At 36.3% G+C, this 25,034-nt stretch overlaps 1 protein-coding gene across 1 annotated transcript in view; it reads right to left on the minus strand.

The window, feature by feature from the left end:
- Positions 1 to 21,564, minus strand: part of LOC136855453 (dynein axonemal light chain 4) — a 90,711-nt gene extending 69,147 nt beyond the window's left edge. Inside the window, exon 1 of the mRNA XM_067132513.1 lies at positions 21,398 to 21,564. Coding sequence (XP_066988614.1) covers positions 21,398 to 21,469 — 72 coding nt within the window. The 5' untranslated portion in view covers positions 21,470 to 21,564. The remainder of the gene's footprint in view (positions 1 to 21,397) is intronic.
- Positions 21,565 to 25,034: the final 3,470 nt, after the last annotated feature.

Consider the following 25,034-nt stretch of genomic DNA (forward strand, 5'->3'; position numbering starts at 1 on the left):
CTATAAAAAAACAGAGTTGAGAGAGAGAGAGAGAGAGAGAGCGAAGCTATAAAACGGGAGTTGAGAGAGAGAGAGAGAGAGAGAGAGAGAGAGAGAAGCTATAAAACGGGAGTTGAGAGAGAGAGAGAGAGAGAGTTGAGAGAGAGAGAGAGAGGCTATAAAAGCAGAGTTGAGAGAGAGAGAGAGAGAAGCTACAAAACCGGAGTAGAGAGAGAGAGAGAGAGAGAGAGAGAGAGAGAGAGGGAGAGAGAGAGAGAGAGAGAGAGACAGAGACAGAGGGAAAGCTATAAAACGGGAGTTGACCTTACAGACCTTACAGTTCGTTCGGGTTGCCCCAGGTCCCTCAGTGTGAGGCACCTTTGATGTCTACCAGAGAATTGCTAACGCATCTTCCGGTATATTTTGCATCTTCCAGTCTTGGATGGTCTGGATGAGAGAGAGAGAGAGAGAGAGAGAGAGAGAGAGAGAGAGAGAGAGAGAGAGAGAGAGAGAGAGAGAGAGAGAGAGGCTATAAAAGGGAGTTGAGAGAGAGAGAGAGGCTATAAAAGAGTTGAGACAGAGAGAGAGAGAGAGAGAGAGAGAGAGAGAGAGAGAGAGAGAGAGAGAGAGAGAGAGAGAGAAGCTATAGAAGGGAGTTGAGAGAGAGAGAGGCTATAAAGCAGAGTTGAGAGAGAGAGAGAGAGAGAGAGAGAGAGAGAGAGAGAGAGAGAGAGAGAGAGAGAGAGAGAGAGAGAGAAAGCTATAAAAGGGAGTTGAGAGAGAGAGAGAGAGAGCTATAAAAAGGAGTTGAGAGAGAGAGGGGCTATAAAAGCAGAGTTGAGAGAGAGAGAGAGGCTACAAAAACGTAGTTGGGAGAGAGAGAGAGAGAAAAGCTATAAAAAACGGAGTTGAGAGAGAGAGAGAGAGAGAGAGAGAGAGAGAGAGAGAGAGAGAGAGAGAGAGAGAGAGAGAGTCTGTGTTCTCTAACCAGTCAACCGTGTTCGCTAACATAAACCTTAAGCAGCCTAGTAGCCGTTCAGTTTGTCTTGCGTTACACTAAATGAAAACAAAATATAAATGCTTGAGATAAAAACTAAATACAGCTTTGCCGTCCTTCAGCCCGGGGCAAGCCTCTCCCAATACTTTTATTATTATTGCTGTAAAGAGCACTGAAATGGCGCTCTGTCTTTGACGTAGGCTTTGAAAAAATGACTGTCAAATGTCAAAATACTTTTAGTCTTAGGAACATCTTCCCACGTTTTAGGTTTTGCTTATAATCAATACCGGTATTAAGAGACGATCCAGTTTGCTCTATCGTCCTATTTTCCTGGATTCCAATTATTCTCTCTCAAGAGACTGAGAATCACATACTATTTGTTCTTGATATCCGTAAGACTTAGAGAAACCCTGTTTACACACACACACACACACACACACATATATATATATATATATATATATATATATATATATATATATATATATATATATATATATATATATATATATATATATATATATATATATATATATATTATATATATATATATATATATATATATATATATATATATATATATATATATATATATATATATATATATATATATATATAAAATACAGCTAGAACCTACTGCACAATCTGGTTTCCGATTGCCTACCTGAAAACTCCATATTTGCTAGAGATAAAGTGACATTTCAATGATTCATAACTTAGTGTAATTCACTTCCTGTATACTAACACCAAACCCGTCTTTATTTTTCAACTTCGTATCATGCTTGAACCTCATCAACATATGATAAACTACAAACACCTCATTATATCATACTTACAAACTTTGAAAAGTCTCATCAAATCCATCAATATTTGGGACATAAAGGTAAACAAGTAAAAAATGGGTCGAACTTTCTTTGGTGCAATCGAGTTTTCTGCACAGCCGCTACAGCGTATAATCAAGGCCACCGAAAATAGATCTATCTTTCGGTGGTCTCGGTATAATGCTGTATGAGCAGCGGCCACGAAACTTTAAGCACGGCCCGGTGGTGGTCTGGCCTATATCGCTGCCAGAAGCACGATTATGGCTAACCCTGACCTTAAATAAAAAATAAAAACTATAGAGGCTAGAGGGCTGCAATTTGGTATGTTTGATGACTGGAGGGTGGATGATCAACATACCAATTTGTAGCCCTCTAGCCTCAGTAGTTTTTAAGATTTGAGGGCGGACAGAAAAAGTGCGGACAGAATAAATTGAAGACGGACAGACATAGCCGGCACAATAGTTTTCTTTTACAGAAAACTAATAGTAACACTTTTTAGAGGAACCATACCACAGACCTAATACGATGTGTCTAAAAAGTTAAATGTAAGTCCTTGAATACCCTAAGTTACTTCTTTTGAAGCACCTCACCCACTTCTACGTTAATCAGTCATTGCTAAGCAGTTTAACTTGACTAGGCCTACCAAGTCACATTTCTAGACACTCTTAGGGGTTCCCCGAATGAAATGTTCTTAGACGAGATGTGGCAATTTGGCTAGGGGGTGAAGGGGCGCAGCAAAGAACCTTTAGCACTGCCTACAGTGTACCACACAAGGAACGCTTTACGTGGTTCCCTCTGAGAGGGGTTTCATCTTGGTACTGAGTGTTGATGCCATACATTTCTCATATAATGTATCAACCGTCTTCGCCTCACGATAATAATTAGAACATATACCTCCCTTCCCCAAAATACTTGTTTACAGTATCTTTGTACCTTTAATCTGTCTCTTTCCTTAAAATCGCCTTTCTACTCACTATATTCTTTTTTGATGTAAGCTTTTCAAGCATTATCAAAAGAATCTTTTTCCTCCTTCAAGCAACAACCTGTCATATACCATCAACCACTCCTTTTATTAAATTTTTCCTCCTTGTCCACCTACAGTATCTATTTACAAGCTCCCACTTATTCTACATCCTTGACCTTATCTCTCTCTTCATTCCACTCTTTAGTAATCTTACTAATTCAAACAGAATATGTCTTGGTATTCACTGTTATATTTACAGCATTTTCCTCGAAGCGACTCTTAATTCCCATTTCTTTCCCTTGAAAAAAAAAAAAACATACAACTTCCAGTAGTTTCATTTTCCTATTAACAGGCCTTAAAAGCATACCAAACTTCCTCGGCACATTCTTAAAATAATGAATCAAGATATCGATATTTGGAAACCTAGAACTCTTGAAAATTAAGTAACTTCTGGGAACACTTCAACAAGATTGCTCTTCCAGATACATCTAGTCTTATCTCTCTGCAGCTACCAATCATTCTATCAGATAGTGTGTTGCCTATTATGCCATTCAGATTATCATCATCGTCATCAATACTATTATCTATATTCAAAATGGGCAAATATTCATGTGAAATAAACCTAACGTCATAACCAGCAAAGAGTTTCCAAACCAGGGTCCACATATGTTAAAAAAAGGAAAAAAGATATGCGCTACAACATACAGAGAACACGCGAAACCAATAAACACATACATCAACGTGGGCTACATAAGCAGTACAATAAGGCAATGGTATGTGGCAACTGACAAAAGCATTACAATATCTTAGAGTTCAGGATCAGCAAAGATAATACTGCAAGGGAAAAGAACAGTTCCACAGAGTTTCCCTGAAGAGAATAAAGGGTTACACTGAAGAGAGTGAACGGTTACACTAAAGAGAATGAAGGGTTACACTACACAGAAGAATGAAGGGTTTCACTGAGGAGAATGAAGGGTTACACTAAAGAGAATGAAGGGTTGCACTGAATAGAATGTAGGGTACACTGAAGAGAATGAAGGGTTACACTGAAGAAAATGAAGGGTAAAACTGAAGAGAATGAAGGGTTACACTAGGCAGAATAAAGGGTTCCACTGAGGAGAATGAATGGTTACACCAAAGAGAATGAATGGTTACAATGAAGAGAATGGAGGGTTACAGTGAAGAGAGTGAAAGGTTACACTGAATAAAATGAAGGATCACACTGAAGAAAATGAAGGTTACACTGAAGCAAAATGAAGGGTAAAACTGAAGGGAATGAAGGGTTGCAGTGAAGAGAACGAAGGGTCACACTGAAGAGAATGAAGGGTTACACTGGAGAAAAAGAAGGGTTATGCTGAAGAGAATGAAGGGCTACACTGAAGACAATGAAGGGTTACAGTGAAAAGATTTAAGGGTTACGCTGGACAGAATGAGAGGTTCCTCTGGTACTGGGTTGCATGACAAAACAGTAACTTGAGAGTATGGCTGCTGATGCTCAGCACAAACAAGATAAGAATTCGAACTCGAAAACATTCTGCATTACTCTCACTCTTCTTGCCAGACCAAACCGTTTAACGTAGGTTACATTCTTCCATGTACCCTATGCCCTATAACATACTGTGTCTATATAGAGCCAAATATACAAGTAATCACAACACAAGCACGGTGACCGCCCTATAGTCCGAAGGTCCGATAGTCCGACGGACTGTAATCAGCCCCCACCCCTCCATAGCTAATACGGCAAAATTGTAACCAGTAAACACCCATAAAAATACCAACATAGCGTACCCTATTGTTATGTATACAGTACGACTGAATATCTGACTAGCTTACATATTCTCTCTCTCTCTCTCTCTCTCTCTCTCTCACACACACACACACACACATGTATATTTCTAGTACTGTAATTTTAAGCATATCACTGATATATTAAAACATTATTGTTATTTACGCTGCATAATATTTATACTAAATAAATGTCAAAACACCTCATAGTTACTTGAAGTTAGGCAATCTAACGGAGTACCGCAGTTATACGAAACTAACGATACGAAACTAACGAAAGTCTTTCATACTGATTAGCCTATAAAGCCTTTCTTCCTTACCTATACCTCTTAACCACATACAACTATGCTACCGATACTGCCATTTGTCAACAAATATAAACGACAGCAATATTGTTATTCAAGTGGTCCGCTATTATCACACCGTGCAAAACACGTTAGTCAAACTGAATTTGTAAAAGCACCAGAGCTCTCTCTCTCTCTCTCTCTCTCTCTCTCTCTCTCTCTCTCTCTCTCTCTCTGCATATTACAGCTGCTGATTTTAAATCTACTATAGTTGTTTTAAAAAGTTAATACAAATAATAAAATACAAAGTACAATATTAGGCTATGTACAACTGATTAACTGCAATTCTCAGTTGGTGACTTAATATCATACCAATCCATAAAGATTACACTTTACAATTGCTGAAGCTAATTGCTTATTACAAGGGCAATATAAAACACTCTTTTGAATATTTATTTGCACGAAGACGATGATCGGTATGCATCAGGATTAGTATAGACCTGGGTATGCATTACCACTTTATATTCACTGACGTCAGACGATATTTAGTCAAAGCAACGATCAGCAAATCTTAATGACTACGCACAACGACAACGGTTGAAGCGTGATCATGCTATTAGGCCTAAGTAGTGATATATAAAAACTTGTTATGTATGCTTAGACATTACTATTTAAAAAAACGGTTTTGGTATATTGTTAACTTGGAAAATAGTTCCTGATAACTGTAACATACGGTAACTATAAATATAAAAAACTAGTCAAAGTTTTTCTTCAATTTTGTTATATTACCTACGTAATCGAAAAAGAGAACGTTACCAACAGCAAACCCCTACATATGATGTGCCTAACTCGGTCTCTTTAATATTCAATGAGTTTAACTTGGTTTTTTTTATATCAGATGAGTCTAATTTGTCTCTTATATCCGATGAGACTAACTTGGTCTCTTTTATATCTGATGCGTGTAACTTGGTCTTTTACAGTATATCTGATGAGTCTAGCTTGGTCTTTTATAGCTGATGAGTCTAGTTTGGTCTTTTATATCCGATGAGTCTAATTTGATCTATTTTGTATCCGATGAGTCTAACTTGGTCTCTTCTATATCTTATGAGTATAACTTTGTTATATGGGACCTGAGCAGATTTGCTCATAGACCGTGGGTTAAACTTGCACACTTGACCTTCACCTTATTAGGAGCACCATTAATCTCACTCACTTTATTAGGAGAAAAAGTGCGTCCCGCATTCCGGTAAATATCCTACCTCTCTTTAAAGAGACATAACAGAGAGATTGCGATCTCACGATTATTTTGGAGTGAGTGACAGAATTTCTTTGTTCCACTTATTACTTTACTTCATAATATAACAAATCTAAATTTTACAGTAAGATTTCTATGAGTTCTATTCCATCGTTCTAACTTTCAAACATTCAGAAAACCAAAATATACGATGAAAATGGTAATTTTAGACAAACTTGCCGCTTATTACACCACTCAAAACTTACAACATGGAAAACCATTGGTAAGGAAAATCTCTCCTTACCCCAAATCATGAATGAAGACAAGATTAAACAAAGAGATATAAAAAGTATCTAATGAACCTTTTTTATGCGCAGAGTTCTTTAGGTTATCTGTTTTCTTGCCGCTACTCCTTAAAACCCTGTTCCATTTCATGAATGAAAACTTTATTTCCTTTTCTTTTAAAAGCCTGAATACAGTACTATAATTATAATCGCGTATGCTGGGTGATTAATTGCTCTCCCACCCCTCCCGTTCCGCTGGCAAGCTATGGAATTCTTTTTCAACTTTGTTTTCCTTTACTCATACACTTCTCCCTTTGTATAGTATTGGGTCGCTTTCCACTTTTGGTGTCGCATCCCATTTTTTTTAACTGTTAGCAATGGCCTTGTTTTTGTTAACTATAAGGCACTTGTATTTAAACTTAATAACCTTCGGATTTCTTAAATGGCAGGCAGCAGACTTGTAGACAGTTTTTACAGTGACTTTTTCTGTTTAATCTTTATCACTGACACGCAACATTCCTGTCCTTGAAACCCAAAGATCATGCTACTCTAGTAGCGACTGTTCACTCTTCCCTAATAAATGAATCAGCCGTTCATCCTGACAGGGATACATAGCAGATTTATTTATGGTACTGTCTGTAAACTGACGCCACAAAAACTATCTTAATCAAATTTTCACACAAAATTCATTCAGTCTATAATGTATGTATTTTATACAATACACTTCCATACCCTACATCAATAAAAACTATTCATAATCTACTACCACGGTCTGTTGGCCCAGCGTTCGACTCTCCTACCCGGCTATTGAAGAATTAGAGGTATTTATTTCTGGTGATAGAAATTAATTTCTCGCCATAATGCGGTTCGGATCCCACAATAAGCTGTGGGTCCCGTTGCTAGGTAACCAGTTGGTTCTTAGCCACGTAAAATAAATCTAATCCTTCGAGCCAGCCCTAGGAGAGCTGTTAATCAGCTCAGTGGTCTGGTTAAACTAAGATATACTTAACTTTTTACTACCTGCATTCGACAGTCATATGCACAGCAAGTCGATATCAACTTAAACCTTTCTTGACAGCCAGGTGGTGAAAGTCGCAGTTATCATTGTTTCTAAACTAAACCATAGGCGAATCCTGGCTGCTGCAGGAGCCCATATTTATAATTCCCCTTGGGTGTAACTGTTAGTCATACATATTTAAGTGACTAAAACTTGTAATCAACTAAGTGTTACAATTCGCCAAACAACTGCTATGACCGAGATGGGTTGAAACCGATTATAAATACGGTACAGAGCCTGAATTGACATGTACACACACACACACACACACACACACATATATATATATATATATATATATATATATATATATATATATATATATATATATATATATATATATATACGATATATTTATAAAATCACAGTAGATGCACGTGACTTCAGCGTATAAGCGAATCCCACATTTTCCAGTGGGATTCGCTGACATATAAGATATGTGTGTATATATATATATATATATATATATATATATATATATATATATATATATATATATATATATATATATATATATATATACCACTGATTTTAAGAGGAACTTGTTGAAAACTTTAGTGACTAGGGCATTTCAGATTTGTTCCGATTATTTTAGCTTACATTTTGAATTTTCTTGTATCAAGGGTATTCTTTTTCATAATGGATTCGGGGCTAAATTTATTGACACATATACTGGTAAACAATTCCAGAAACTAATGAGTCCACGTCCCCCATAAGTGACAGCAAATAAAGCTACTATTTATTTTTCCTTGCCCTACGTGGGTAAAAGCAGTTTTTCCTTGAGAAACAGTTGCAATTTTGCCCTCAAGTCAGTCTCAGTCATATTCAGGCCTAAAAATATAGTACAAAAGTTTTTCAAGTTCAAAGACACGGTGCCCAAAGACCTACAGTCATCTGTAGTCTACAAGTATACATGTAGTTGCTGTGATGCAACTTATATTGGTAAATCAAAGCACCAGTTTCGGGTCCGTGCCTTTGAACATCTAGGCCGATCAATTAGAACAAACAGGTCACTTAACAAACAAACGTATAGTGCCATCGTGAGCATTCCCATCAGCATGACCATCCTCTGAGTATAGATTATTTTTCTATATCAGCCAGTCGGCCTAGTGATGTGGAGCTAACCACAACTGAAACATTATATACCATCAGAGAAAAACCATCACTGTAATAATGAACGGTCAGTTGAGTTGCTTTGTTTTTAATTTTGTCTCTCTCTTCTGTAACTATCTTTGTATTTGCCTTTTATTCCTCTCTTGATTCTTGCTTTTATAGGTTAAACGGTACTATTCACTTCTAATTCTTGGTAGTTAGTTCTGATGTATTTCATTTTATTTTATTTTAGTGAGTTTTTTTTTATTGTATTTATTTGTTATTTTTAGATGCCTAATAATGGAGTATGTTAGAACCTCAAAACTAGTCGCAATAAAGAATGTTTCCCCAAATACTGGTCTACCTATTCCTTATATATATATATATATATATATATATATATATATATATATATATATATATATATATATATATATATATATATATATATACAGTAGAACCCTGGTCCTCGACCATACCAGAACTCGACACAATCGGATTTCGAAGCGAAATGTTGAGTAAATTTTTGCGTCGGAGCTCGAACAACAAACCGGAATCCAACCTGATGAATGATATGATGTTTGTAAAAAAAAGAGTTTCGGTCAGCTGCTGCTGGTTGGCATTGTTGGTGGTGTTCTTCCCACTTGTATTTAAAAGCGTTTAAAGCCCACACATGCTGCTGCTGTTGTTTGGAGAAGTACACGCTTGTACAGGTATATCATCATTTTTTTGGCTTTCTGCACAGAATTTTCCTCCAGTCATGGTTCCCAATATGTTAGGGTATCATAATATTTATTGAAAGATGTTTTACAGTGATATATATATAATATATATATATACACTCATACATACATAAATAAATATATAATAAATATATATATATATATATATATATATATATATATATATATATATATATATATATATATATATATATATATATATATATATATATATATATATATATATATATATATATATATATATATATATATATATATATATATATATATATATATATATATATATATATATATATATATATATATATGAATGTCTTTCCTGTAATACTACAGTGTAATATGAAAATAAGAAGGCCCATAAAACACTATTTAAACGTTGAAACCATATATTTCAGGCACTTGTTTCTGTGCCCCTGTTCACTGGTAGAATATGGACAGGTGGAAAGTTACAATGGTATATATACAAAAACATGAAGGTGTGGCCTTGGGCCTCCGATGTTAAGGAGGTGGCGATTCTAAGAAGGAGGAGAATGACCAAATTCCCTAGTGGTTTTTGGCCTCATTAGCTCCCGTTTGGCGATGGATCTGGCGGTCGCGTTTCTTGGGTCATCTTCTTCAAGAGGGGTCTGAGGATTAAGGTGTCGATGGCGTCCGATTTCCAATGTCCTCCTGACAGGTTCATATTGTTGGTTTGATTGATGATAGCAGATTCCAGCATCTTTCTTTTGTACGGACAGCTACTCTTGAAAACCAACTCCGCCCCACTCCAGTTAATGACATGCCCTGTATTTCTAATATGTAGGGAAATTCCCGAACTCTCCGAAGCGTAACGTACTGATCTTTTGTGCTCAAGAGCGATCTACCTGTCTCGCCTACATAGATGTCATGACAATTACTACGGTATCTTGTAAACTCGGCTTCTTCCCTTTTGTTATTTAAGTATCGTTAACGAGCGAACTCCCGATGGATTTGGGATAATGGAAAATGAAAGGATTATTAGAACTGAGTTGCTCGGTGGCCTTTTGGATGTTTTCATCGTATGGAAGCTTTATTTTGTTGTTGAAATCTATTTGTCTGTTGTGAGTGGGACCTCTGTAGTATATTTTATTCGCTTTATTAATAGCCCTCTCGATAATGTGGTGGATAGAGCAGTTGCGTTAGGTGTTGGCGGATCGTGTTAAATTCTTGATCCAGGTACTCATTTGAACATATCCTAAGTCCTCTGAGGAATAGGTTGCACCCTACCATGATTTTTACGGAGACGTCGTGGTAGCTTAAGAAATGAATGTAGGAGACAGCGAAGGTGGGTTTTCTATATACTGTAAATGCATACCTGTTCTGTTTTCTTATGATCAGTACATCTAGGAACGGCAGTTTTCCGTCCTTTTCCCATTCTGTTTTAAATTTTATGGTCGGAACTAGCGAATTTAGCCTATTAAAAAATTCATTAAAGTCCCCCAGCTATTGTCCCAGAAAGTAAAGATATCATCTACGTATCTAAGCCAGATCATATTATGGGGTTTGATAGACGACAAAAGTTCTGTTTCGAAATATTCCATGTACAAGTTTGCTAGAAGGGGTGATAGGGACTTCCCATGCTACAGCCAAATTTTTGTTTGTAAAATTACCATTGAAAGAAAACACGTTGTTAGTTACACAGAGGTTGATAAGTTTTAAAGTTTTATCTATGCCAAGAGGAAAATGGTCTTCATATGGTTGTAACTTCCTCTCTAAGAAAGACAACACGTCGGCAATCAGGACTTTAGTAAATAATGAATCGACGTCTAGACTGAGCAGTTTGATGTTGTTTGAGGATGTTTAAACTATTAAATTTTTATGAAATCCTCTGCATGTTTGACGTGGGAGGATGAGAAGGTAATCCTAGAAAGGGTGATAACAAGTCTGCGAGCCATTTTGATAATTTGTACATGAAAGAGCCCCTGCTAGATATTATGGGGTGTAAAGGAATCCCATCTTTATGTGTTTTCGGGAGGCCGTAAAAATAGGGGAGAGAGTGGTTGATTACCTTGAATGTCTCTAGTACTTCTATGTCTTTTTTATTGCCCCTGTGGTTCTAACTGATTTGTTAAACTGAGCAGCAATATTTGTTGTAGGATCTTTCGTTAATTTGTCATAGGTCTCACATCGTTTAGAAGTTTCTTGAACTTTATTGATGTATGTCTCCTTGTCTAACAGAACTATTTTCCCGTCTTTGTCAGATTTTGTGATGATGATATCCCCCTTTTTCTTAAGCTAACTAATGCATTTTGGAATCTTTTCGGGAGCTTTTTTTTGTTATTTTGCTCCAAGACATTTTAAAATGCCTTTGAGACATGTTGCCTCTTTCTTGTCATAGTTGTTTTTTTGCAAAATGTTTATCAAAAGCAACTAGGAAATTAAGATTACTCTCGGGACCAGGTTTTAGAGTGAATGAAACTCCAAGATTTAAAACGGTCTGTTCTTCTGCAGTGAGGGGATGGAGAGAGATTCAGCACATTATTGGGAAGGCCAAGATTATTCCATACGCTGTTCCTAATCAGTCTTTTAATTTGTAGCACAAATTTCTGGAGTGGGACTCACTGTTTTTCAATAGCACCTGATAGCACAAAATATGAAAGATATCTGTACATACCATCATCCCTGCACTTCGCCTCATGTGCAGGGATGATGGTATGTACAGATATCTTTCATATTTTGTGCTATCAGGTGCTATTGAAAACAGTGAGTCCCACTCCAGAAATTTGTGCTACAAATTAAAAAGACTGATTAGGAACAGCGTATGGAATAATCTTGGCCTTCCCAATAATGTGCTGAATCTCTAACCATCCCCTCACTGCAGAAGAACAGACCGTTTTAAATCTTGGAGTTTCATCTGCTCTAAAACCTGGTCCTGAGAGTAATCTTAATTTCCTAGTTGCTTTTGATAAACATTTTGCAAAAACAACTATGACAAGAAAGAGGCATGTCTCAAAGGCATTTTGCTAAATGTCTTGGAGCAAAATAACAACAAAAATTCGCTCCTGAAAAGATTCCAAAATGCATTAGTTAGCTTAAGAAAAAGGGGGATATCATCATCACAAAATCTGACAAAGACGGGAAAATAGTTCTGTTAGACAAGGAGACATACATCAATAAAGTTCAAGAACTTCTAAACGATGCGGAGACCTATGACAAATTAACGAAAGATCCCACAACAAATATTGCTGCTCAGTTTAACAAATCAGTTAGAACCATAGGGGCAATAAAAAGACATAGAAGTACTAGAGACATTCAAGGTAATCAACCTCTCTCCCCTATTTTTACGGCCTCCTGAAAACACATAAAGATGGGATTCCTTTACGCCCCATAATATCTAGCAGGGCTCTTTCATGTACAAATTATCAAAATGGCTCGCAGACTTGTTATCACCCTTTCTAGAACCTTCCCATCCTCCCACGTCAAACATGCAGAGGATTTCATACAAAAATTTAATAGTTTAAACATCCCCTCAAACAACATCAAACTGCTCAGTCTAGACGTCGATTCATTATTTACTAAAGTCCTGATTGCCGACGTGTTGTCTTTTCTTAGAGAGGAAGTTACAACCATATGAAGACCATTTTCCTCTTGGCATAGATAAAACTTTAAAACTTATCAACCTCTGTGTAACTAACAACGTGTTTTCTTTTCAATGGTAATTTTTACAAACAAAAATTTGGCTGTAGCATGGAAGTCCCCTATCACCCTTCTAGCAAACTTGTACATGGAATATTTGAAACAGAACTTTGTCGTCTATCAAACCCCATAATATGATCTGGCTTAGATACGTAGATGATATCTTTACTTTCTGGGACAATAGCTGGGGACTTTAATGAATTTTTAATAGGCTAAATTCGCTAGTTCCGACCATAAAATTTAAAACAGAATGGGAAAAGGACGGAAAACTGCTGTTCCTAGATGTACTGATCATAAGAAAACAGAACAGGTATGCATTTACAATATATAGAAAACCCACCTTCGCTGTCTCCTACATTCATTTCTTAAGCTACCACGACGTCTCCGTAAAAATCATGGTAGGGTGCAACCTATTCCTCAGAGGACTTAGGATATGTTCAAATGAGTACCTGGATCAAGAATTTAACACGATCCGCCAACACCTAACGCAACTGCTCTATCCACCACACATTATCGAGAGGGCTATTAATAAAGCGAATAAAATATACTACAGAGGTCCCACTCACAACAGACAAATAGATTTCAACAACAAAATAAAGCTTCCATACGATGAAAACATCCAAAAGGCCACCGAGCAACTCAGTTCTAATAATCTTTTCATTTTCCATTATCCCAAATCCATCGGGAGTTCGCCGTTAACGATACTTAAATAACAAAAGGGAAGAAGCCGAGTTTACAAGATACCGTAGTAATTGTCATGACATCTATGTAGGCGAGACAGGTAGATCGCTCTCGCAAAGAATAACAGAGCACAAAAGATCAGTACGTTACGCTCGAGAGTTCGGGAATTTTCCTACATATTAGAAATACAGGGCATGTCATTAACTGGAGGGGCGGAGTTGGTTTTCAAGAGTAGCTGTCCGTACAAAAGAAAGATGCTGGAATCTGCTATCATCAATCAAACCAACAATATGAACCTGTCAGGAGGACATTGAAATCGGACGCCATCGACACCTTAATCCTCAGACCCTCTTGAAGAAGATGACCCAAGAAACGCGACCGCCAGATCCATCGCCAAACGGGAGCTAATGAGGCCAAAAACCACTAGGGAATTTGGTCATTCTCTCCTTCTTAAGAATCGCCACCTCCTTAACATCGAGGCCTAAGGCCACACCTTCATGTTTTTGTATATATACCATTGTAACTTTTCCACCTGTCCATATTCTACCAGTGAACAGAAATACAGGAACAAGTGTTTTATGGGCCTTCTTAATATATATATATATATGGTTTCAACGTTTAAATAGTGTTTTATATATATATTCTTATTTTATATATATATATATATATATATATATATATATATATATATATATATATATATATATATATATATATATATATATATATATATATATATATATATATATATATATATATATATATATATATATATATATACAGGGTATATATATATAAGTAACGCCCTTTGTTTAAGTGGAACAAAATTAAAGCCTTTTTGATTATCCTTTATTTTTTCGAACATGAATGTATTGCCACAGGTTAATAGATTAATATAATATATTGACAAAATTAATATAATGCTTATTCGGTTTAATAATGTTCAATACAAATGATATTTCGGCTTTGCACCCTTGGGATGTTAAATTCAGCTGATAACAATCTTGTGGTTTCAGCACCATTTTTATTGTTTTGATAGTACAATTGAATTGCTTTTACTCTCTGTTCCGTTGTTAATCTCATGGTTGTATAAAATATCTGAAAAAATGAAGATTTGGCAAATTAATTAAAGAAAATAATAAAGAAAATATACATTATAAGATATAAAACTAAAAAGGGCGTTACTTATGCCACATTATTAAACCGAATAAGCATTATATTAATTTTGTTAATATATCATATTAATCTGTAAAGTCACCAAGTCGGCGCCAGGATAGTGTTTCGGCGGCGCCATTAATTAAGTCTCCGCTGAGCTTGTTTTCTTTGGTGACTTCCCGTTTTCTTCAAGCTCAATTAGTCACGCCTAAAACGTGCCAGGTCACGCATTTTAATCAAGGCTTTAATTTTGTTCCACTTAAAGAGCGTTACTTATGCCGCACCCTGTATATACTGTATATATATATATGTGTATATACACACACACATACAGTAGAGCCCCGGTCCTCGAAGCTAATCCGTTCCAGAAGAAGCATTGAGAATCAATTTAGTCGAATTCTGAATCAATTTCTCCCATAAGAAATAACTGAAAATGGATTAATCCATTCCTGAACACCAGTCATTACCCCAACCTTGCCTTTTTATACAAAACATTACACAAATTACAATGAAATACGTTCAGAGTCAAATAACTTACTGTATCAGAAGCACTTTTTGCATTTTTAAATGCATACTGTATAAAAAAAATTGGCCTACGACCAATGTGGCTGTATTACCGATGGCAGACCGAGCGCCATAGGCTAGGCTAGGTAGCCTATAGGCACTACCAGAATGTACTGTAATGGGTACACACAAAAACTGTTGTTATTAATAATAACATTCAAAAACAAGCCTGATTATTACAGTAAATTAATAATACAGTATTTATAAGCCAAATTACTGTATGTCTGTTACCATAAAATTAAGAAAAACTTCCTAAGTTACGTTGGCACTTGGCAGCTTGTGGCATGAGCAGATGTAAACAAACCAAAGTGCCACCCTGGTGGCGTATCGTGGTGCTAATTACATAAACGTTTACATTCAGTATTTATGGTAAATTTCATACAAAGTCTACTGGAATAGTGTACAAAATCACTGTAAAACATCTTTCAATAAATATTATGATACCCTAACATATTGGGACCCATGATTGGATGAAAATTCAGTACAGAAAGCCAAAAAAATGATAAAGTACCTGTACAAACATGTACTTCTCCAAACAACAGCAGCAGCATGTATGGGCTTTAAACGCTTTTAAATACGTGTGGGAAGAACGCCAACTAGCGGCAGCTGACCGAACCTCTTTTTTTACAAAAATCATATGATTCATCGGGTCGGATTCCGGTTTGTTGTTTGAGCTCCGACGCAAAATTTCCTCGACATTTCGTGTCGAAATCCAATTATGTCGAATTCTGGTACAGTCTAGGACCAGGGATCTATTGTGTATATATATATATATATATATATATATATATATATATATATATATATATATATATATATATATATATATATATAAATGTTAAAATTTCCCAGGTCCTCCCCAAAGATTGCAAAACAATGGCAACTATTATAAACAAGTACAAAATGCGGTGAAGCTTCTTCGCCTCAACCGAGTTTTCTGTTCCGTGGTGGCCTCAGCCACACCCCATAAAACTCTTAGCCGTGACCCATGAAACTCAACTCAGTCACGGTCCGGTGGCGGCCTATGTTGTTGGTACTTATAGTGTTGCCAGAAGTACAATTATGGCTAAATTTAACCTTAAATAAAATAAAAACTACTGAGGCTAGCGGGCTGCAATTTGGTATATTTGATGATTGGAGAGTGAATGGTCAACATAACAATTTGCAGCTGTCTATTTTTAAGATCTGAGGGCAGACAGCACAATAATTTTATTCTACAGAAAACTAAAATGGCCTTTTTCACTGGAAGTTGGGATTATATTTGTTAGAATTTTTAAAAAATAGAGACCTTGACCAAAATAAGGATATCATAGGTCTAAGTAAATTTTTGCTAATGAGCTAAACTGAAAGTACAAGCAATGTCTACATTAACTGAGGGATAAATTTTTACAAATTGCCCAAAATTGATTTCAAGATAGAAAATCTTGAATTGTGATGGGTTTTAATATGACTCAAACTACTTTTGAGTGATTCTGTTGCAAATTATGGCAAATCTATGATATAAACTTCTAAAGTTCAAATGAATCACATCAAAAACTGCAATGGGATCCATGTTTATTCTTCGAAAACCCCAAGGAAAAAACAGATACAGCTTAACCTAATCTAATATAGGGTATTGTATCCTACTTGATTGCCAAGGCCCCTATAACCCAGTATATAGACTATGCCAGTGACACTGACAGGGGGCACACACTATCCTAACCAACCTTAACCTAACATATCTGTGGTTGGTTGACAGAAAATAGAGAATGCAATTTTCATCATGCACAGAGAAACGTGATGCCTAGATGAAAAGACGCTACAATCAACAAGATAGAGAGAACAAAGGGTCAATATATATATCACAATTTCTTGTCAAACAGATGAACTATACATTTTTCCAGATTATTATGTTGTGTTTTATGCATTTTTTACCATTACTGCTCATAAACTCATAAATGTAATAATTGTAGAGAACTTCAATGGGAAACCAAGGTTTTTTGAATGTAGAAAGGGCAGAATTGATCAAACATTAAGATGTGACTGGGAAATTCTTTGGATATATCCTAACCTTACATAACATAGTGCGCTAGGTCCTACCTTACCAACTCCACTAACCAGCCCACTTTGGTAGGAGCAAACTCCCAACCTAACCTCACCTCAATGGCTGGAAGCTATGAAGTAAAATACAAAGGTGCATACTACCCTATAACATGTGACTGAGGTTTTTTACATTCAATAAAGGTGCTGTATCAACTGTGAAAACAGATTACAAGTATTTTAGTTATAAGCATACAATCAGGATAAAACTGCTTTATATTTCTTATTAACTTTGATTGGCCTAGAATCGCTTTACATTTCTTCGTTTCTCCTGGAAATGTCTTAATACTTTCAAAGATATCTTCACTCCCAGTCAGAACTTTGAATAAAACTTTTAAGATGTTGCCGTTTCATTTTATAACTTCATTTCCATTTAAAAGTTTAATTTGAACTGTTTAAGAATTTTTCATTTGTCCTTGGCACCATGACTATAACTGGGGTTGAAAAGTCTGGAGGGGATGGAAAATGCTTACAAAGGCCTAAGTGACAGTATCTGGGAAAGTCACCTTTAAAACTTCTGAAGTTCACATTGGGTAAAAAGTTACCTATACCTGCCTATTATATTACAGAAAAAATCACTTAAGTGCATGCACCTAACAATTCCCAAACATCAAAACTAAAGAAACATATTTACTGTATGACAATTCGTAATCCTTATAATACTAGACCTAATTGCTTAAACTTATTATTCGCTTGTCTCATACTCCATAAGGCAAACACTCAAAAATCACAGTAAGAGTGCAGAAGGGTTGGAGGCATTAGTCCTATTTCATCATTGAAAATTGCTGAAAAGCTGATCAGAGACATGTTTCAGCATGGATGCATCTTAGCCTAACCTTCCTTTAACTTGACCTATTTTAGGATGGCATACCTAGCCTTGCTGGGAAGGGAGGAGATGGGGAGGAGAGCCTTTGCACAACTATTTCCTCAGTATTATCAAAACACCATCATTCTATACCAGTGGTTCTCAAACTTTTCCAAATAACAGAACCCTTTTGCTTTTGCTGGTACTCGGCGGAACCCCCTACAACCCCCTCGCCCAATATAGGTGGAAACGACCCCCCCTACATAAACACATACAGTACATGCAACTATATAAAAGTGCAGTGTAGTACACACTCAGCATCAAAATTCTTACTTTATTTAATGTGATGGGTGAGCTTGTTTCTGGGAACAGAGACCATCAAAATCTGGAACTATGTTTGTTAACTGCAGACGCTTATCAGGTGCTGCATCTGCATAAGATGTTTCAGTGCTCTTTTTGCTAATTCTGGTTACTCAGGCAATAGGTTTGCCCAGAAAGGAAGGAGAAAGTCCTTGTTGTATTTAATTTTCAAAGTAAGGTCAGTTGAAACATCAATTAGCTATTTTTTTTCAGTCACTGACAGATTCTGCTTCATCACATGATCTGGATCCATGAGTGGGTTGCATAGTCACGTCAGAGGGTCTGACTGCTTGGGAAAATACTCTTGTAGATTATCCTTTAATTGCTATAGGTACTGAATCATAGTCTCTTGTATTGTCAGCCAGTTCTAAGTTTTCATTCAGGAATGCATGGCAATTTGGCAAACACTGTCTGGTTTTTCTTTACACAACCAATCCAGAACTCAACCTTAAGAAGAAAGGACTCAATTTTGTCTTGAACATTCAAAATGTTGATACTAGAACTTTGTAATGATAAGCTCATTTAATTTAAAAAATATATCTGTAAGATAACTACCTCACATACCTAGACTTCATCAATGAACTTCAATCTCATTTCTCAATTCATACAAACATGAAAGAATTTTACTGTGAGGTAGCCAACGCACCTATGTATGTAGCAGCAGAGTTCTGTGAATGGACCCCATCTCCTGACAGTGAGTCAAACACTCAAGAATGAAGAGGTCTAGCCTTGATGAAATTTTCTACCTTGACTACTTCATTAAGTGTCTCTTTTGGATCACCTGGCATCTTTTCACAGCTAGTGCCTCTCTATGAAGGTGCAACGTTTCTTATGAGACCAATAACACCCTTTACTGGGCCTCTCATTGCCTTTGCACCATCAGTGCAGACAGCTATGCACAGGTCCAACCTATGATCATTTTTGGTGAAGAAAGTAGCCAAGATCTTAAATATGTCCTCTCCTCTTGTTGTCGTTTCGATAGCTTGGCACAACAGCAGATCTTCGTGCACAGACCAGCAACATTTGTAGATTCAAAGTTGAATGGTGAAACCCACAGGTCTTGTTTTTAAGTGATTTATTAACACTCACAATTTTCTGCCATCTCTTTGATTCAGCGTGATGACGTGTCATTTGACAAGGTTATAGTGTCAAGCATCTTGCTATGTTTCTCTCCTAACACACAGGAAATCACATCTTTCATGCATGGTTTCAGTAAAGATTCTACAATCGTATGAGCTTCACCGGCCAAGATCTTAAATATGTCCTCTCCTCTTGTTGTCGTTTCGATAGCTTGGCACAGCAGCAGATCTTCGTGCACAAACCAGCAACATTCGTAGATTCAAAGTTGAATGGTGAAACCTGCAGGTCTTGTTTTTATGTGATTTATTGACACTCACAATTTGCTGCCATCTCTTTGATTCAGTATGATACCGTGTCATTTGACAAGGTTATGGTGTCAAGAATCTTGCTATGTTTCACTCCTAACATACAGGAAATCACATCTTTCATGCATGGTTTCATTAAAGATTCTACAATCGTATGAGCTTCACCAGCCTTTGCAATGTGGTAACTTATGTGGTATGCGGCTTCAAATGCATTTCTATTGTCTTGGTAAGCAAATTTCTTGATGGATGCAATACCCCCTTTTAACTGATCTCGTTTTCTTATGAAATAGTCACTGTATTTGTTAAAGAGCTGTGGGTGCTTGGATTCACGGTGCCTTCTCAATTTTACATGATTCAAACTACTATTAGCCAACACTTGATTACATTCAACACATTGCCCGTCAGGAGCATGTTCATCTCCAACTGACATGAACTCAAATTTTATTTAACTCATCAAATTTGCGCTTTGAATATCCAGTACCTGATTTAGCTCTTGAATCTTGTGTCACCTTAGAAATTTAATTATACAGTGAACAACACAGGAGTGCCGCGAAACACATGCGTAATGATGACCAGCACAACAATACTGAGTATCGGGAGTGAGCAGATGGGTCTGGGATACGTACAAACTTCCAACGGACCTGTACACTTCACATACCGACTCAGTCTCTCTCTCTCTCTCTCTCTCTCTCTCTCTCTCTCTCTCTCTCTCTCTCTCTCTCTCTCAAATGCAAAATATTTCATCACTTTCATATTTCATTTTATCATTCTTGTTCTAATAAATATATAAATAAAACTATACTTTCATCAAATGCATACACAGACACACATATATACATACATATATATATATATATATATATATATATATATATATATATATATATATATATATATATATATATATAATATATAAAATTTATATAATTTTGTTAAAATTTATATAACAGAACCCTTGAAAGGTTTTCATGGAACCCTGGGGTTCTGCAGAACACAGTTTGAGAACCACTGTTCTATACTATTAATGAAATCTGTCTTGATGAGAAATTATCATATCTTAACTGTACAAAATGTTTTAAAAATCTTGGCAACTAGGCCTAGGCTATTGGCAGCTTTTAAATAAATACAAATTTGAGGTATGGACATTTTTACACTTTTGTGGCTGACGTCTGTCAGCTAGAATATGAATGGGAGCAAATGCAGTGAGGGATCATGGTTATTTTAGCTGGCATTTCTGTAGTACCTAGGCTATTTCAGAGGGAATGTGACCTAACCTGGCTTACCTCACCTTTACCTAAACTAACCTTGGACGCTGCCCTAACCTGGCCGGGGCACTACGTCCCCCCTGGACCGCCCCCCCCCCCAAAAAAAAAATTAAGCCATGACCTATCACTCTGCATTCAGCCATAAGAATGAAACAATCCACTTAGGCTATATCAATGTCCCTACAGCTGTGCCAGAATATCTCACTTACCCGTAATAAGGGATACGTATGTACAATCCTCTTTGTATCATCGACACTTTCTTGTTTTCTTAGCTCTGACATAGTAGAAAAATTTGACAAATAAGGAGAAAAGTTTGCGTTGCTAACGACGCCTTTGGTTGTCAAGTCTCCAGTCCACTCAGAAAGTAAACAAATGAAATGTCAAGGTCGCATTCTATTCACCCACAAACACGTTAGATCTGTGGTTGGGTCTGGATTTTGATTTACTATACCCATTTTCCATTTAACTAATCTAGTTACTTTAGAATGATTTATTGCATTGTTATTATTACATATAACATTTTCATGACTACCATCAGTAACATCACGTGATGATTGCCTCCCTATTAAGATTAAATTGAAAAATGGTTGACAAACGCATTTGTAACTAGTTAATAGAAGACACTAACTTGTACGTGAACTTTTTCTTTTTTTAAGTGATGTCTACCACTGTTTTAAATGCTTGCACCAGCCGTAGCATCAGCTATGTAATTGGTTCAGCTTGCTACATACAGTAATGCAATTACATAAATATAGATAAACTGCTCCATTGTCCATTGTTTTTCTTAAACGATCTGATGTTTTGTCAAAAATTGCCTTTTCATGGCACTGTTGCGTTTGGAAATCAAAGTAGAAAGGAATAATTATTTTATGGAAATATAAAGCAACAAAATGATAACTTCAAGTATGCTGTTTTAAGCACGGAAATCTGCTTTTGGACGATAGAATAAGGAATAATTATTATGTAACTCGAAGTTACGCGTAATGCTTGCTAATTGATCAATGATTTTTTAAACTCAAATATTAGCCCTCTCATCACTTTTTTGCCAAAACGACGAACTTTGTATATTTACCATATAAAAATCATCGGTTAATTCTAAGAATACAACCAAACGAAAGTTTAGCTATCCTTTACTTTATATTATTAAAGTTTAGCCTCCTTGGTCATATGTGCTGCATTTTTGCGCGAAGCTTTACAAATAAACATCTCACTATGTGAGGGTGTAATTTGTCCGCATCTATGACTACTAGTGAAGGCATGCTTGTCTGCCAAGAGAATAACAATCCCAAAATGGGTAAACTCTCTCTTCATGAGTTGATCCCCGTTGGGAGGTGCTCCTTTAAGTCACAGTCTATAAAGTGCTTATAGTATACCTTGTATATTTACTTTATATCTATTCTCTCTGGTGCCTTCTCAGTTGCTTGTCAAACTAGTACTTTACCTTGTTCCATTTGTGAATATCACCCAAGAAAAAATCCTTCGGCAATAATTATAGGTGTCTAGGAATGTAATTCAGTGGTTTCCTAAACATCTTTATAATGACAATAATTGAGAGTTGACTGACTAGTAATCTAGATGATGAAAAGAAGTGCCCATCTTCGTAGCCTACCGAAACTTAAGTGGTTACAGCAGCCCTTCGTCCTACAATAGTTTTGCAACCAATACTGTATGACTGATAAACTAAAGGGAGACAAATAAATGCAGAATTTCTTCTTGCCACACAATAGATAATTCTGCAAGTAGTTCCCACTATTTTCTCGCATAACAAGAGGTAAAATTGTGCTGTCTAATTTTAGTGCATCATATATTAACTTTCTTGGTAACTCTGGTTCGAAAACCACTAAGAAACTGGACTCAGTAATATATATCTTAATGTTTTTCCATAAATCTCTCACTTACTTTTATCTGATTATTTTGTCAACAGGCATCTTATCTTTCATACAGCTCGTTCACAGGACGTTATGTTTGAGAAGCTATCACCTGAATAGATAATCTTGTATGTTCCACTAAAAAAATAAATGTATAAAGGTAGGTTTAATTTTGGAACATATAAACAGTAGACTTTTGCTATTCAGGATGTTCTATACCATAACTATTGCTATTTGCATTGAACATTGATGTCCCTTAATGGAGTACAGTATGTTAAAATCCTCCACAACTAAATGTGGGCGCATATCATCGACACGAATTGGGTAAATTAGCCACAATGAAACTTGCCTCATTTTGTATACTGAAAAGAATGTATTGTATTCCTGTAAAGAAGCAGTTTTAAGCTGAAGTCTGGGAAATGGTGGTGGTAGTAATATTGATTTTGGCTTACAGGTATATGCCTCTTTGGTGGGTATATGGTACAGTAGTTACTAGTAAACCCTCAGGGCCTAAATGAATGAATCATGAAATTTATGCTTTAAAGCCAACCACTTGGGCACTTTCAACCATTCAGCACTTAGGGCAGTGAAAAGAGGGTTGGAGTGTTTGGACAGCAAGGTGAAGGAAATCAGAAAATAAAAGAGATATGACACGCTAGGTGAAACTATGAGGAACTCTATAGTTACACTAAGAGGTAATAGAGAGGTTGGACAAGAAAGAAAAAGTGCTAGTTGCTGAAGGGATGTTGCAAAATACCCTTTAGTAATGCCTACACTGAACCATGTTAGGTGTACTGACAGTGGTACCCCCTCACAGAGAGGATGGAGCCAAGACAGATTTCCCACTAGGTACTTGGGATCTGTCCATTGACTTATGGAAGACAATGAAGTTTTTTTTTTTTAAGTTGCTGTATTTGTTTCAGGTACATAACTGCTCTAGTCATTCATACTCATCATGGTACAGTTAAGGTACTTTGCAAGTCATTTGCATCTATTTTGTAATCATCTTCTGAAATGTATGTAATAACCATTTTAATGGAATAAAGAATTTTGACATTTTGACTTTTTTCCCTTTATTACCTCAAGACACGTTCTGATTGGTTTTTATGCCATGACTGTTCGTGGTAGTAATTTTGTCCTTTGTTTCTAGAAGACTAGTTAGTACAGTACATTGAATAAAGTACTCATTTCTATTGCTTTAAACTCACTGTGAATTATACAAAAAATAGTAGGTTCTTTAATCTAATTTTCTCAAGACAATTTAGACTTTAGGCACATCTCAGGAAAATAGATAATGACATACATATTCACTAAGGAATAATACAGAGATGTTTCAGGATATCTGGAAGGGCAGTAGTTACTAATACACCATTCCAGCAGTCACACATTCTATTCTTCCCGGTACTGAAAGCAAGCTTTGAGATGGAAGGCAAAAGAATTTGTAGATTCTTACATGCACCTCTTACCCCTAAATATATTGTAGTCCATCACTGGCCATCTTTTATTGTACACTTTTGCTTACTTCAAATAGAAGCTGACAAGGACAGCAGAGCACAGGTGGAAGGGGTGGTCATGAGCTTACTCAAGAGCTCAACCCATTACCTGGTCGCAAGTCCAGTTCTGTATGGATTTATGATTTCCTTTACAGATTTCTTTCTGCAATAATTTTAATGTTAATTTTTATTTCCTTGTATCTTCTCTTCATTTTAAGAGCATTATGAAACACTAAACACTACACAAAATTAAACCTATGATTCTTTGATTTAATAAAATTAGGCTATAAAGCCTGGCACTGGGGCACTTTCAGACAGTCAGTGGTTAAGACAATGGAAAGATGGAGTTGGAATGATTGGACAGCAAGACAGAGAGATCCAGAAATAAAGGAGAAATATTAAAAGGATCTAAAGGTTAAACTAGGAGAAAACCCCACAGGTGCACTTAATAAGTAATGGTTAAGAGGGGTTGGACATGAAAGGAA

This window comes from Macrobrachium rosenbergii, chromosome 3, assembly GCF_040412425.1.
Source record: "Macrobrachium rosenbergii isolate ZJJX-2024 chromosome 3, ASM4041242v1, whole genome shotgun sequence".
Classification (NCBI taxonomy): Eukaryota; Metazoa; Arthropoda; class Malacostraca; order Decapoda; family Palaemonidae; genus Macrobrachium; species Macrobrachium rosenbergii.